Below are 16,054 nucleotides of genomic sequence, written 5' to 3'. Positions count from 1 at the left end.
TCCAGTCCAGGGTGCAGTGTCCTTACTCTGAATCTAGGTTACCGTTACAGAAAAAGTCTGTTTTCAGAGCATCTAAAGTGTTTATTGGTTGTCTGCTAATGGTTTCCAGCTCCATGTTTATTTCATTAAAGAGCAGCCAGAGGTTTATACTAAAGCAGTATTGTTTTAAGTTTTGCTTTATACCCCAAAGAGCTTATGTAAATAATCCAAGGAGGTAAATTATATTAACAAAAGTTTTGATCCTCCATAAATGATATTCAAATCAGCTTTTCTACACAATTGCATTTATTCCCTGTTGCATAAATGTAATCTGTTTTCATTTGGGAAATATTCATGTTACCGGTTACTAAATACTCTGAACTGTCTGCTTTTCTAGTTCCAATGCTTTGTTTACATGCATCACTGCTTTGCAGTAAGGGTGCTTAAGCTCCATCAATTACAAACAAAATTATAGGAAAAAAATGTTTGTCATAAGTGACATTGAAAACAACTAAGTACACCAATATAAATCATATGCAATTCATATTTTGATATTCAGCAAGCATCAGTGCCTCTATAAATAAAGGGGTGTTCCACATTTAGAGCAAACTGGTTTGTTAAACTCAATCGGAAGAAGGAAAGACATCAGCAATGACCTTAGAGAAGCTATTGTTTAACTTGGGAAGGTTGAACAATAGCTTCATATTTCCACATTATTTAAAGTCCATTTTAAGGGCCGACCGAAAACGCGTAGGAAAACTGACAACCTTCCCAGGAGAAGACTATTGCAGAAGCTTTTGCCATTCGAATCTGAATAGCCCTGACTGGATCTTTATTTATGTAACCTAAAGTTAAATGCATTAGTTTGGAAATCATTTTCATTAAACTGCTTTAAATGGTTTGAAACAGAATTCATGTGCTCCGTAAATGTATTTTGTTGCATAAAAAAAATTCAGTTAGTCTATTTCTGTCCTTGAGTTTGATAATTTCGTTTCTTAGTGTCAGACAACTGGGTCCAAAAGCCACAGGTTAACACATCAAGATTAATTTACTTTTTGTTTTGTTTTTTAGCTGCAGCCTAAATGAGCTTGGTAGGTGTCACCAAACTCATGTATGCTCCACTGTTAAAGCTCAAAATGAGGCAAGTTCAAACCAATGTCAAAAGTCAGTGTTTCATTGCACCGTGGCTTAAGGACCTGGTTATGTTTATGCAAAGAAGCCACATTTTCAAGCTGAAATTAAAATGATATAACTGAAAGTAAAAATAGAATTATTGAATTTTCAGTAAAATATAATACATTTTTAAAGCAAATGAATTCCGTTAAATTCAGTTTCAGTTTAGTGAAATTCATTTTCAAACCATTGCATTTCATATTCCATGAATAGAGATTCAGTCCGGGCAATTCAGATTCAGTTTCTGATGGTACAATTTTCTGCCTGTAGTAAACATTTTAGAGGACTCACTACAAGATCAGATCAGACTCTGAAATTGCAACAAAAAAGAAAACAAACAAAAACCCCAAGAGCTCCATCTCTGACTCTACAGGCCTCTGTTTGCATCATGCATATTATCACAACTCTACAGTAAAAAAGGTTAATCATCTATGACTTCTTTGTAAAGCTAAAGCCTGGCCATAATCTTTTAAAAAATACTGAACAGAGCAACTTTGCATAAATGAATCTCAATTGGCTGTAGCTTATTAGTGTACATCAGAGAGGCAGTGTATTAGAGAAATGATGGTATGTTTTAAATACTATATCCAAAAGGACCAGTTTGTGTGCTGTTGAAGTAATGTTAAGCTTTCAATGATTTGTCGAGTCTTGATCTTTCATACCGGATAGAATGCTATCATCTTTACCTTACATGGATCCCAGCTTGAACCTAAAGGCAGAGATCAGAGAAAGCAGATTTTCTTAATTTCGATTTAACAGTTAAATACATTTGGTGAGAATGCTGGCTGCTGTCAGCAGACCACATTGTTTTAATTGCCCAAATCAGTCATAGACATCTGTCTATTGAACAATTTTTGGACAACGTCCTTAGAACAGATGGAAACAAAGCAAACAAACAAACAAACCTGGCTAGAATATTCAGTGGCTTGTTTGAAGAACACCAAACACAGAATATTGTCATGTACTATACACCTCACACCAGTTAGTATGCATGATGGTGGAGAACTGATGATCAGGGATGAGGTGTAGCTACTGGGACTGGGCATCTGGGACTCATTGACTCATCCTCATTGTATACTAAAGCATTCTAGAGTCTAATGTGTGAACATCTGTCCCATCATCTAAACCTTGGTGGAACATTTGCTATTAACAGGACAGGAATCCCAATCACAGAAAAAGAAAACAGAATAGCTTAACAATGTTAGACAATATTAAAAGAAGAATAATGTCCTGAAAAATGCTACAGCGAGAACTGGGGGGATTGTGTAAGTGGGGTGATGGTTTTGTGTGGGTTTATCATTGTTAGATTATGGAAAGATTTGTGAAAGGGCTTAAGAGACACATTTACAGCAGCACCAGGGATCAAGGGAGCTTTGAATCCTCACCTGGAAAATGTCACTCAAAATGCCACCGAACAAGAGGACTCTAGAAAGATGAAAGCTGGCCACAGAGAAGCAAAAAACATCAAAGAGAGGAGGAACAATACAAAGTTGTGGTAAAATAATAGCATTGCAAAGATATGCAAATAGCAATATAAAATGTAAAGCTTTCAGAATTTAAAATAACATAAAAACAAAGCACTACAGCAAGTCAATTAAAGAGCCTGGCTTCTCATAGTAGCTGTCAGATTTTGTGCTTCGAATGAAAAAAGATGAATCTGCTCCAAATGTGTTTTGAGCCACAGCTCAGTTATGTTCAAAGAACATAAGACTTTCTCTGTGTGTCTGAGATGGCCTCTCCTGGCCTGCACAATGCCTGTGAGACGTGGCGGTTTTCCACACTCCTCAGCCCAGCCCACCATAGCTGCAGCTTTCTTCTCTCCTTCTGAAGTTTTCTTCTGGGGAGCATTTCAAAGGCAGCCCCATCCCCACCCCTGTCCAGGCTGAATTCCTTCATTGCTTGCTCTGACGTTTAAGGTCCTCTTTTCAGTCTTAACTCTTACATTTTCTTTTTTTCTAAGGTCCCCAGCCGCCTTTCTCTTGGCCTGGCTCCAGTACAGTTGCAGAGTAAATCACTCAGTCAGTAGGTCCCATAAGAAAACAGAGAATTCCAGGGAATCCTGAGGCTCTCCTGACTCTTCTTCCCTCCAGTACTGCTTTGATTCCTCTACACTCGCACCGTGTGCCGCTCATGCGTTTTATTCTGTGTAAAGGAAATGTAAAACCTAAAAACGTTGTGTTGGAGTTGAAGACTGAGGGAAGCTTTTCGTTCATGCTGTCAGTCATTTCAGTTATTCTCAAAAAAATGTTGTTCAATACTGATTTCCTACTTTTAAGATCATTTTATTTTTCAGCAGTTTATAACTCATACATTTTTAAACACATTGCTATGACTTCCAGTAAAGTTAATCTGATTCATCAATATGTGATGTGACTTGTTTTCAAACACAAAAAACGTCAGCAGTACGAAGTAGGCTTTAAGTAAAACCTGAATTCTAACTTTACTTTGAGGTTTCTACTTTTTGATGTGTTCCATTTAGGTGTAGAAACCCAACGATTGCAGTACCATCTGGTATCACTCATAGACCTCTAGGGTTGTCCAGTGATGGCTCATTGGAAGGTAGCAGAAGGTTCTGAGCCAAAAAACCTCAATAAACTCTTCTCATTTCCACAGGTGGTGATGGCCCCACATGAAGCACCAGTGGTGTTTGTTGACAACTACATCAAACTTCTGGCTGATGGGAACCCAGAGACCTTCCAGAAGATTTTGGACATGAAGGCAAGTTGGATGATTTAAATAAATAGTGTAAAAATGATCATTTTAAGGGTTGCTTCCTGTAAAAGGGAGGGTTTGTTAATTCAGTTTGTAGTCTGTATTTCCCCGTAGAACATGTATTTTTTTCTGCATTTTGTTTATTATAGATGTAAAAGTAAATGTAGGCATTTTGTACGATTAAGACAGAACAATAGGGCTTGGGATCCGCGTTGCATTGTGGGATGTGGCGGCCATGTTGATGGCTACGCGAACTTAAACATAGCACTGATACAGCGTTGTTGTTGAACGAAGAGACGTAGAAGTAGAGAGAAAAAAGATATTAAATCCCAAAAAGGATCTGGAATTTACCCGGACACATTAAATAGAGAAGCCAGGGACCGGTATGTTGACAAAATCAGCATTATTAATAATTTGGATCCATATGAAGTTCCAAACAATGAGTGAAGCCCCGATGAGTGAGCGCCTATACTTTAAAACAGTTCCGAAGCTACAAGTCCTTGTAGTCTCATGTGCAGTTCATGAATGGATGGGTTCAGGAGCTGCAGATCATAAAGCCAGCAAACAGTGCGGACACAGTAATCCGTACAAAGGTATGCTGTGCTTAGACGGGCTCTGGAACCTGCTAGTTTAGTAATTGCTAACCGTTAGTAATGTACTTTAATGTACTTTTTTTGTACTTTAATGTACTTTTAACTACGTAGCTTCTATGTGTTTCAAAGGTGTAGTTAGTAATGTTAACTGCCAACCCTCCCTAAACCCTCTGGGTTTCTCACGTATTTGAGCCTTTTCCCGCTGCCGTTTTTATTATTTTTCCGTAAAACCATGAAGGAAAGAAACACTGTAGGCCGTAAAATTAAACCGTGCATCATTAACTTACCAGAATGAAAATGTAGGGAACACACTCTCATTGACATCGGGATACTGTGGAAAGTTATGTTCGGCCGTCTTACAGCCGCGATCCAAGCTAGCCGACGACTCTTTATCTCTGACACTTGGTCTTCATGGTTGCGCCTCCAGGCAGGAAAGCGGTGGAAAGTTAACCCATTTTCTATGTTTTTCCCATGGCGATCATGTGTTGCGCTGGTACAGCCCACAATACAGCAACGGTTTACCATGGTTGAAATCAAGTTAAGGTGAAATTAATCAAATTAAAACGCGGCTAAGAGAGAGTACAGTACGCAGTAGTCGTAGGCAGTAGTCTGAGCAGCGGTAAAGGAGGCCATCAACATGGCGGCCACGCAAAGTAATTACGTCATGACGCCCAAGCCCTATAAAATTATATTTTTATGCAAAAAAATTATTATAATTATTTTTTTATGTAAGGTTAAAATCCCACTCCCACTAAATGAAGACCACATTAAAAACCCAAACTGTCAATTTACTGTTGAACTGAAATATCTGTTAGAAATTTCTGTCACAATGCTGCTGTGGCAACAAGATGTGTAACCACACCATCCTTCATTGTTCCAGGCGTTAATATGAAAATGTCTTCATACTGAGCTAGCACATCATGGCTTGTTAAAGTTCTGTACCATTCTTAAAATTGCACTTCTTAGGCAGGGCTTTAAAAAAAAGTAGGATAAACTGAAAGGAAAGTTCTAGTCGTGTTCTTTTTGCATTAGCACCCACACTAGGTAGGCTAAATAGATTTAGGTACACTGGGTCAGCTCGACACGTTTTTGTGATTTTCCATTACAATTGAGAATCATCTCGATGTGGGTGGCATCGCCCTATTAAATATCCCGCCCCATAGTCAAAAAGTAATGTGCAGTGTAGCGGCACAAACACGACAACAAGGGGAGACCTGCTGTAGCTGGAATCAGAGTGAAACAGGAGAACCACAGACGCCTGTGAGCAGCTAGAAGAGGCATCCTGGATAGGTACAGGACAGAGAGGGACGTTATAGAACAGGCTTGACGATGTCCTGCACCTTTGAGATGTCTCTGCATCAACACACCTGAGTCAAATAATCAGGTCATTAGCAGGACTCTGGAAAACCTGACTGCATGCTGAGGAGGTAATTTATGATTCTGGTATGGAAGCAGAGACACATCTAAACGCTGCAGGACACCATTTAAATGTGGCTGGAACTGACAAAGCCTGCTTTAGAGTTTAAAAAAGAAGAATATCAGCCAGATGTGACAGTAAGCTAGCCTTACAGGATGCTAACTCTACCTAGTCCTCATATTCACAATAAGCCTTGTGCTAAAGGTTTAACGGTTCGAGGTATTAAAATAATCTGGGACTAGTGATGCTGCCCCTGTAGTCAATCAGTGATCCACAGTCTTCTGAGATCACGTTTTCAGCTCAACTTTGTTGGAGCTGTAAGCAAGCAAGTGCTAAATATAGTAGCTGTTCCAGATAGCCATTCTTTATGGAAAAGCCTAAAAAGCGAGCAAAGCTGCCCCGAAACAAGTCGGTGAAGAAGGGGCTATAGTTTGGCAGTCTGCTCTGGTACTGCCTGCAGTGGGCTGCATAACATACATGACACTTTGCCAGATGTATTTTTAAAACAGTCACACTGAGCCCCATACAGCTTTCTGGCATCTTATGAAAATAACTTCAAACTGTGCAGACAGTATAATGGAAAGATTTTAGGGGTCACAAAACAAAGGTATACCTTGATACATTCAAAGTTACCTAGGAAATCAAATCAAATTGATATTGTGTTTCACTATCTCAAGTGTGCTCCATTATATTTTATTTTCACTGTATTTTTTTGGTGCCTGCTTGTGTGGATGCACAGGGTCTGAAGCGCAGTGAACAAAGCAGCATGCTGGAGCTCTTCAGGCAGAGGTTACCCACTCCACCCTCTGGAGCTGACAGCGGCCCATCTTTGTCCTTCAGTGCCCCCACCCCTGAGCAAGAGTCATCTCGCATCCGCAAACTGGAGAAGCTCATCAAAAAGAGACTGTGAAGAGACGCAGAGCTTGATCTGAACAGGCGCTGCTGTGGCCTTCAGGTCTTTTGCAGTTAAGACCTCATTAGACTTGATGTCCGAACTTTGCTAAATGATGGTAACACAAAACCAATGTGATGCTTGGTTATGAAGAAACTTCCTCAACCGTTTTTTTGCTGTTGCAAATGGCCTGTACTTCTGTAATTTTCCACTGTTGATTCTGTGACACTAACATCGGCAATCTTAGACAGCTATATGTGCTATTGTTAATTAAATTCTGCTCAGTTTTTGCTCCTTTATGTACCTAATCTTGGAGGAGCCTGATATGATGAATGAATTTAATGTTTCTTTGGGTAATTTTCTCTGAGGATGGTATATCTTTAAATTAACTGTTTTGGAATGAGTGAGCTCAAATATTGATTTATTTCACTTATAAAAAAGACTGATATCTGGTGTAGGTGATGTTGAATTAGCTGTGCCCTATAATAATCATAATGTCTCAAAAAGATTTGCTTATTCAGGTCTGTGAACCAATATTTAACTAAATGCCCTATAATAAGCAAACATCATAAGAGTACATTCAGTGCCTCGCAAACGTGTTCATATCATGTCACCTTTCATCTATAAACTCCAGGGTATTTTATTGTGATTCTATCCAAAAAAAAAGGGTAAATCATCTTGATGCGGTGGGAAAATATTAACCCTTTTCATAATTTTTACAGATAAATGTCTGAAATTCGAATAAACCTCCTTGCAACCAAATACCTTCACAATCTAATAGTGTGCATTTTCATCTCAGAAATGGCTTGAGTTTTCAGATTTTATTTGTATATATAAACAGAAATAAACTGATTCTCCTTCCACTTCATAATTTTGCACCACGTTTTTTTGTTTTATGGCATTCCATTATCATGCACTAAAGGTTGTGTTTGTAACCTAAAATACATCCAGAATGAATACGAATGTAAGGCACATGTAGCTGTGTGTAATTAGCTGTTTAAGCCAGTTGTTTAGAAAGCAGGTTGCAAACATCCAGTCAGTGATTCAATAAATAATCCTTGTGTTAATCTGGTATATTAAATAAAACTATTCTTTTGTTTTAAACACATTACTCCAACGTTACTTCTTAATTCTGTCTAAAGTGTAAACTCCAAAGTCCAGAAATGGTTAAAACCTTTCCATTAATTAAATGTGGCTGTTGTTTAACCTACCTTGCATTTTGTGAACAATAGCAGGAGAGTAGGCTGTATCCAGAGGTGTCAAGTAACGAAGTACAAATACTTTGTTACTGTACTTAAGTACACTTTTTAGGTATCTATACTTATCTCCATTACTTATTTTTCTTCCTATTTTTGACTTCTCATTACATTTTCACACAAGTATCTGTACTTTCTATACGTTTTTAAAACGTTTCTCGTTACTCTTGGCTTCGGTTTAATGTTTATAAATATTTATTTCACGTCATGTGAAAACTAGTTTAATTGATGAGTCATATAACACAAACACTCATTGGTTAGCTAAAGGCAAGGCAAATTTACAGGTGCTGGTCATAAAATTAGAATATCATGAAAAAGTAGATTGATTTCAGTAATTCCATTTAAAAAGTGAAACTTGTATATTATATTCATACATTACATACAAACTCATATATTTCAGATGTTTATTTTGTTTAATTTTGATGATTACAAATGACAACAAATGAAAATCTCAAATTCATCATATCAGAAAATTAGAATATTACTGAAGACCAATAAAAACAAAGGATTTATAGAAATGTTGGCCAACTGAAAAGTATGAACATGAAAAGTATGAGCATGTACAGCACTCAGTATTTAGTTGGGCATCCTTTGGCCTGTATTACTGCAGCAATGCGGCGTGGCATGGAGTCGATCAGTCTGTGGCACTGCTCAGGTGTTATGATAGCCCAGGTTGCTCTAATAGTGGCTTTTAGCTCTTCTGAACTGTTGGGTCTGGTGTATTGCATCTTCTTCTTCACAATACCCCATAGATTTTCTATGGGGTTAAGGTCAGGAGAGTTTGCTGGCCAATTAAGAACAGGGATACCATGGTCCTTCAACCAGGTACTGGTAGCTTTGGCACTGTGTGCAGGTGCCAAGTCCTGTTGGAAAATGAAATCTGCATCTCCAAAAAGTTGGTCAGCTGCAGGAAGCATGAAGTGCTCTAAAACTTCCTGGTATGTGGCTGCGTTGACCCTGGACCTCAGAAAACACAATGGACCAACACCAGCAGATGACATGGCACCCCAAACCATCACTGACTGTGGAAACTTTACACTGGACTTCAAGCAACGTGGATGAAGTGCCTCTCTTCTTTTCCTCCAGACTCTGGGACCTTGATTTCCAAAGGAAATGCAAAATTTACTTTCATCAGAGAACATGACTTTGGACCACTCACCAGCAGTCCAGTCCTGTTTCTCTTTAGCCCAGGCAAGACGCTTCTGACGCTGTCTGTGGTTCAAGAGTGGCTTGACACAAGGAATGCGACAGCAGAAACCCATGTCTTTCATACGTCTGTGTGTGGTGGTTCTTGAAGCACTCACTCCAGCTGCAGTCCACTCTTTGTGAATCTCCCCCACATTTTTGAATGGGTTTTGTTTCACAATCCTCTCCAGGGTGCGGTTATCTCTCTTGCTTGTACACTTTTTTCGACCACATCTTTTCCTTCCCTTCGCCTCTCTATTTATGTGCTTGGACACTGAGCTCTGTGAACAGCCAGCCTCTTTAGCGATGACCTTTTGTGTCTTGCCCTCCTTGTGCAAGGTGTCGATGGTCGTCTTTTGGACAACTGTCAAGTCAGCAGTCTTCCCCATGATTGTGTAGCCTATAGAACTAGACTGAAAGACCATTTAAAGGCTTTTGCAGGTGGTTTGAGTTAATTAGCTGATTAGAGTGTGGCACCAGGGGCCATCAATTTTGAACCTTTTCACAATATTCTAATTTTCTGATATGATGAATTTGAGATTTTCATTTGTTGTCATTTGTAATCATCAAAATTAAACAAAATAAACATCTGAAATATATGAGTTTGTATGTAATGTATGAATATAATATACAAGTTTCACTTTTTAAATGGAATTACTGAAATCAATCAACTTTTTCATGATATTCTAATTTTATGACCAGCACCTGTATTTGTATAGCACAATTCAGTACAAAGACAATGCAAATTGCTTTACATGATTAAAATATAGGAAAATAAAACAAACCAAGTAGGAAAAAATAAAATAACAAAAAAGAACATTAAAAACAATTGTACTAAAAAAAATAAAGTTGAACTAATGATGTTTCAGTAGAACAGTCAAAGGCAATCCCAAACAAATGTGTTTTTAGTCTTGATTTAAAGGAATTTAGGCTTTCTGCACTTTTACAGTTTTCTGGAAGTTTGTTCCAGATAAGTGGAGCATAGGAACTACATGCTGCTTCTCCATGTTTAGTTCTGGTTCTAGGTATGCAGAGCAGGCCGGAGCCAGAAGATAACAAAGCCAGAAGCTATAGGAACTCATCAGAAGCAAGCAGGTGTTCTTCAAACTGCAAACGTGAATTATCTATGACATGATACAATGATGGATTCAGAAAAAGATGTTGAAATGTCTGAAAGATCGGGCACAGGCGAGAGCGTATCAGGAGATTGAGACGGAGACCAACAAGACCTCCCTCATCATTGGCCCTATCTCAAAGAATTTTTCAAAACAGTCGAAAAATTGAGGTTTCATTCATATAGTGGCATCTGGTTGTTTTTTTTTTTTTTTTTTTTTTTTTTTAAGGTTACTTTATACTTTTATGCTTTAAGTAGTTTTTGGAACACATACTTTTTCACTTTTACTTGATTAAAGAGGTCAAGTTGATTCTTCAACTCAATGGCGTAACGACACAGCAACATTATCTGGCTGGGCCCCATATGAAGTACAACACCCCATTTAATCTACTCTCTGGATTACCCATAATTCCAAGTCATAGTGTAAAAAATAAAATGCTCAAATTCATCGTTCTTTTAGGATCTTTATTGGGGTTTGAAACAAAATATATGAGTGTATTTTTTTTACCAACCGTCTAATGAACTATACACAGTTATTAACATAGTAATTAAAAGTACCAGTGTCTGCTTTGTTATTGGTGTCGTGTTTTAAAGGAATAGTACACCTTTAGTGCACTATTCCTTAGTGCGCACTTTCATCTGGTTTGGTCTGCCGCGGTTTCCGTAGACTCGTGAACGCGCTTTTAGGAAATCCTATACACTACTGTTTATGCTCTAAAAACATTCTAAATGACTTCGCTTCGAGTAAATTATGGACGCTACCCTCTTAGGACACTTAGAATTCATTGGACGAGCAGTATGGAGGAATATTGACACGTTTTTTGTGGACTTTTATGGACCTTTCTGCCTCGGGCGCCGTAGACCTCCATTATTTGAATGTCAGCAGACAGCAAGAAGCCTCCCAGATCTCCAGATGCATTTGAGATATCAAAAAAGTACTCCAGAGTGTTGTTCAGCATGGGGGTGAGTAGAAAATGAAGGCTAATCATGTTTTGGGTGTACTATTCCTTTAACGGCTCACCGTTATGTTAAAATCTGCCATGTGTTGGGGGTATACAGTAAATAAGGTCTGGTCAGTTGAACCAGAATCAGGTGGTATAAGAGGAATTTTTCGCATCAAAAAAACGACGTAGTCCACAATTGTTAGGGGGCCAACCAGGTGTCAGTGAAAATCAACTGCAGTCTCTGCTTACTGATATTATGCCATTGCTTCAACTTTGAGTGTTTTTAAACTGTAGTATCTATACTTCCGCTAAAGTAACAAATGTGTGTACTTTAGAAACCACAGGCTTCACTGTGGGTCTGCTACCATTGAGAGTCTGGAAAAACTCCTAAATCCCTACTTTGTCTCTTGCTACCAATTATCTTCCATCCAATCAACGCTCGGAAAGGCGATTCGTTTCCGGTGTTTGCGGCTGTGAAAGCCCCGCCCCTTTTAGGGGCACAAAGTTTGAAGACGAGCCGCGGGTGGCCGCTCTGCTCAGTCAATCCGAGTCCCGCACTGAAGAACAGCCCCTGCCCCCACCCCCTTTTAGGAAGCTGGAAGTCTGATCAGTTTATATTAATGTGAAGGAAGTAGAATCCTCCCCCTCAGGTTAATGATATTTCCAGCCTGCAGCGCTGCGCTCAGCACGGGAAGGAGTTCTGCTGCAACACGGGGGACGCAACTTCTCTTTCATAAGCCGCGTCTCGCGCACTCCGCAGGACTTTCGCAACTTTTCACCAGATATGGTTGGAGAATTGAAGTTGCTAAATGTAATCGACGGAGATCCTCTGGGTATGAACTGCAGCAGGACTGAGGGAGGACTCGATAGCCCGGACTCTGGGTTACCCCCCAGCCCGAGTCCCAATGCCTGGCTGCAGCCTGCGTCTGCAGAGAGAGCCGGTGGGGTGACCCCGGGGTCTGAGGACGAAGGAAGGGCCCCTCTGGTATGTAGGAACTTCTATGGTGGTTCCAAAATATCACATTTTTATAAACTCTGTCATGGCCTGAGCAGTTTGATGATCTGAGTCCGATGAATCCAACAATCCACTCATTTGCTACAAGTTTTTTTTTACATCATGGCTGCTGTTTCTTCACTTGATCTAGTATTATTTTAATTAGAGCTGTAACAATTAATCGTGATTCATCGATTATTGAAATAATCATCAACTAATTAAGTAATCGATTAATCATTAACTGGATTATAGAGACTGTAAACATGCTTGTAGCTGACAGTGACACACTTAAAACAGTAATTATATCAAAATTGTAGAAAAATATATAAACACTTTGCATTTTGGATTAAAAAAAAAACTATTTCTTCTGTAAATATGCTCTATCCAGAACTCAAGTGGAAAAATTTTAGTTTTATCTGGTTTAATTTCTTAAAAAGTCTTCTTTAATCAGCTATCTAATTATTAACCGAATTGCAAAATAATTTGTTGCAGCCCTAACTCTACTAAATCAAATGTTTTCTTTCAGTTCTTTAAAATTAATATGAAGTGTTTTTGTTTGTCTTTGTTGATGGAGGCATTAAGGCTCATCCCCAGAGTGGCATATTGTTCCGGTTGGCAGGTGCTCCTGGATAGTTGATGATCCCTATTACCTTTTGCATGTGGCTACTAATGCTAAAGTAGCCATTTAAATTGCAGCTAAAGCTTAAATTGAAGCTGAGAGGGTGGATTGCTTTGGTTATTTCTGGTTAAAAGTAAAATATTTGTAGCTTGGACTGAAATATTCTACAATTCTAAGAATGTGTACAAAGCAGATTGTGTTTTATTTGGTACAAAAAGAACACAGGACTCCTAAATGTATGAGTTACCTTTGGTCAGACAATTGTTCTAACTTTTAAGGATCTTTAATAAGGTTTATGAGGTGACATGTTGGTTAATAAGTAATTTGTGCTGCTTCTTTTTTTATCTTTATTAGATTTCACTCGCACCAGCTGGAAATCTGCAACTGCAGCCTCTGTCTTTTGGAGAAGGCATATCAATTGATCTGTTACCACCAAAGGAACTGAGGTAGAGAACAAGCCTAAGGCATAAATGTATACAGTACAGCTATCTAGGGCCCAATGCTGGCCCACCAGAGGCTCCCAAGAGCATTTAAAATGTTAAAATGTTACCTTTAGAAAAAGGGGTTGCTCTAATGATTTCATACACAAATCATAAATATTAAATGGGTAATAAAATGATAATAGCATGAAAATATTTGAGTGTGTATCTATTTAATGCTGTTTACATTTGATTTGATTTTGCTCTATTTACTCATAAGTATCATGTTTGTTCTTATAATGTTCTCTGATCTCCAGATACACATCATTTGTGAATTATGACTCAAAACGTCACTTCATTCAAAACGTGGCCCTCCAGCTATGGGGCCAGGGCCTCGAACACTACCAGCAGACAATAGTTGCTTTGCCGCACAACACTTGGCGCCACTACAAGACCCAGCTGGACTTCCAGCCCCGCCATCGACCCCACCGCTATAAGAGCACCACCATCATCTACCCCAAGAAAACCAGCACTGTCTATGTAACGGAGCTCAGCTACGACTCCCACCGGCTCTCCAGGCGTTTCTTGTCCAGTGTGGAGTTGGAGGTGGTTGGCGGCAGTAGACTGCCTCAGTGAGGAAGGAGGAGACCTTGGCTCCATGCTCCCCCTCTGAAGATGCACTGAAAGTCGGTTCAAGCTCAGTTGTTGATTTTTACTTAGAACAATCAGCAACATCCATAGACTCTATTTTTTTTCCTCTGGGTCACTGTTTTTATTTTTTCCAAGGCGACCTGAGTGGGCTGGAGGTAATCACAGTTAAAGCAGCTGTGTCCCCCTCTTTAGGCCTTTTAAAACCCATAATCTAAATAGGAACATCTACCAAATACTCTTATTCTAGTGTTTCTTTTTCTGGTTTACCCTGATGTTCCTGCTTGATCAGAGAGCTTCTTTGTGGAAGGAGGGGGCTGTGCTTGCTTTGAAGCTAATGTGGATGTTTGCCACTGATCTGTTGTGTAGCTTCCTTTTGGTCTCTGTCCAAAGCTAAATATTGGAAGGATCTGCTCCGCCATAGCACAGATAAGAATGGGTTTAAGATTGTTTTTATATATATTTATGGGCATTTAATTGAGGCGGGGTAATCCCCGCACAGGTCGCCAGTCTATGGCAGGGCAACACAACCATACACACACACACACACACTCTTAAGGACAATTTAGAGAAGACCCACCTGTCATGTTTGTTGACTGTGGGAGGAAGCTGGAGTACTCCCCATATTCATGCAGAAAGACCACTTTTAAATGCTCAAGGAGGCATTTCTTTTCAGAAAACTAATTAGATCAGTGTAATTAGTTTGGATATGAGAGTGTTATTTAGCAGGTTACCTAGGACTTAAACAGCTAACAAATGATTTCCATGTTCTGTGCAAATTGAAGACCTTTTCCAAAGCCTTGTGCATTTTTGTTTTTATTTTTAGAGAACTCTGTGTTTAGGTGCACAGCATAAAGTAGAGCTCTTCACATGACTAATTCCAAGCAGTAAGCATGTACCACTCTGGTGTTGTGCATGCTATGAAGATGTACTGTTTGTTAGTGTGTACGTTTTGATTAACCAGGTAGCACAGATGGCACCTAAGTAAGGTATTCATTAATAAGTGCGCTAATCACTGGCTTAAAACATTCCACTACTTTTCTAGCTGTTGTGATTTGATTTTTAAATTTGTATTTATTCAGGTTGAGATTTTAAATGCTAATAATTATACCCTTTCCATTTTTGTTTTTTGTCAATTTATTTTGAAATGCCATATGTTTTTGTGGCTTTTTAATTCAATCAATTGTTGGATGTGTAGTTAAAATAAAAGGAACACATGTTCAGTTGTGGAAATGTCTTTTTTTTGTTTTGATAAGTTATGATTACCTATCACTTATTTGAAATGTTTTCTATTTAACCTTTGGAAAAATGTACCGTAGTTTAAAAAAATATTCCTGCTTCCATTAACAAATCTACCGTAATAGATTTAACAGAATCATAAAGTTGAACACCACACATTTGAAATTACTTTTCAGCTGTACAATCTGTGTTTTACTTTTATATATATTTTTTAATTAAGTTGCTTTATATCAATTTTTTGTTGGCTTGAGAGGAAGTTAATTTTTTTGTCTTATTGTATAAATCTTTATGCTGTACTACAGCGCCCTCTTGTGAATATAGAGTGTAAATGCATGGTAAAAACTAAGCTCATGTCTGTTTTTCTTGTGCATTAAAGCATGAAAGGTACATTTTAGGCATCTGGATGTGTAGTTTTCTAGAAGAGTGTTTCCCAAACCTTTTTTGACTTTGACTTTTAATCCTTTGGGCATTCTGTCTTACCATGAGTTCTCCTGTCAGTCCAAAGTTTTAAAGATTGTCCAAACATGGAAAGTAGAATAATTGATTAAAAAATAAAAACTATTTTACTTTTAAGTATTTATTAAATTAAAAAAAATATGTTGCCTGGAAGTTAGTAAGGAATCAAAATAAATACAAAATAAAATATAAATCTGTATTTATAAAGCTGTAGCTCATCTGAGTAACTCCCTTTGTCCATTTGGATACGATAGTCCAAAAAGTAGTTCCACCTTTTGAAAAAGCAAAAGAACTAAAAACTTGTATTTAATCCTCATCACATATCAGAATCTAATTAACCTTCACTGACGAAGTTTTTGGGTACAAATAAGGAAATCGACTTTGGTTTGACCTTGCAGCTCATTCAGTGAAAGC

The 16,054-nt window shown here is 38.4% G+C and overlaps 2 protein-coding genes across 2 annotated transcripts in view; both read left to right on the top strand.

The window, feature by feature from the left end:
- The window catches only part of vps53 (VPS53 subunit of GARP complex), a 43,849-nt gene extending 35,975 nt beyond the window's left edge, over positions 1–7,874 (top strand). The window contains exons 21-22 of the mRNA XM_038275150.1: positions 3,766–3,870; positions 6,614–7,874. Of these exons, the coding sequence (XP_038131078.1) occupies positions 3,766–3,870; positions 6,614–6,784 (276 nt within the window). The 3' untranslated portion in view covers positions 6,785–7,874. The remainder of the gene's footprint in view (positions 1–3,765; positions 3,871–6,613) is intronic.
- Positions 7,875–11,752: 3,878 nt separating this feature from the next.
- rflnb (refilin B) lies at positions 11,753–15,588 on the top strand. Its single transcript, XM_038275151.1, has 3 exons — positions 11,753–12,250; positions 13,233–13,324; positions 13,615–15,588. The coding sequence occupies exons 1-3, from the start codon at positions 12,050–12,052 to the stop codon at positions 13,931–13,933; spliced, it is 612 nt and encodes a 203-aa protein (XP_038131079.1). The 5' UTR covers positions 11,753–12,049; the 3' UTR covers positions 13,934–15,588.
- The last annotated feature ends 466 nt before the right edge of the window (positions 15,589–16,054 follow it).

The sequence above is a fragment of the Cyprinodon tularosa genome, unplaced genomic scaffold (assembly GCF_016077235.1).
Source record: "Cyprinodon tularosa strain WSP-4 unplaced genomic scaffold, ASM1607723v1 ctg942, whole genome shotgun sequence".
Lineage (NCBI taxonomy): Eukaryota > Metazoa > Chordata > Actinopteri > Cyprinodontiformes > Cyprinodontidae > Cyprinodon > Cyprinodon tularosa.
This window is presented reverse-complemented; position numbering and strand designations above follow the sequence as displayed.

Excerpts from the sequence above, each read along its gene's own strand:
- rflnb (XM_038275151.1), top strand. The coding sequence starts at position 12,050 with ATGGTTGGAGAATTGAAGTTGCTAAATGTAATCGACGGAGATCCTCTG. Across the intron at positions 12,251-13,232 it reads ACGAAGGAAGGGCCCCTCTG|ATTTCACTCGCACCAGCTGG; the intron begins GTATGTAGGAAC and ends TATCTTTATTAG. Across the intron at positions 13,325-13,614 it reads TTACCACCAAAGGAACTGAG|ATACACATCATTTGTGAATT; the intron begins GTAGAGAACAAG and ends TCTGATCTCCAG.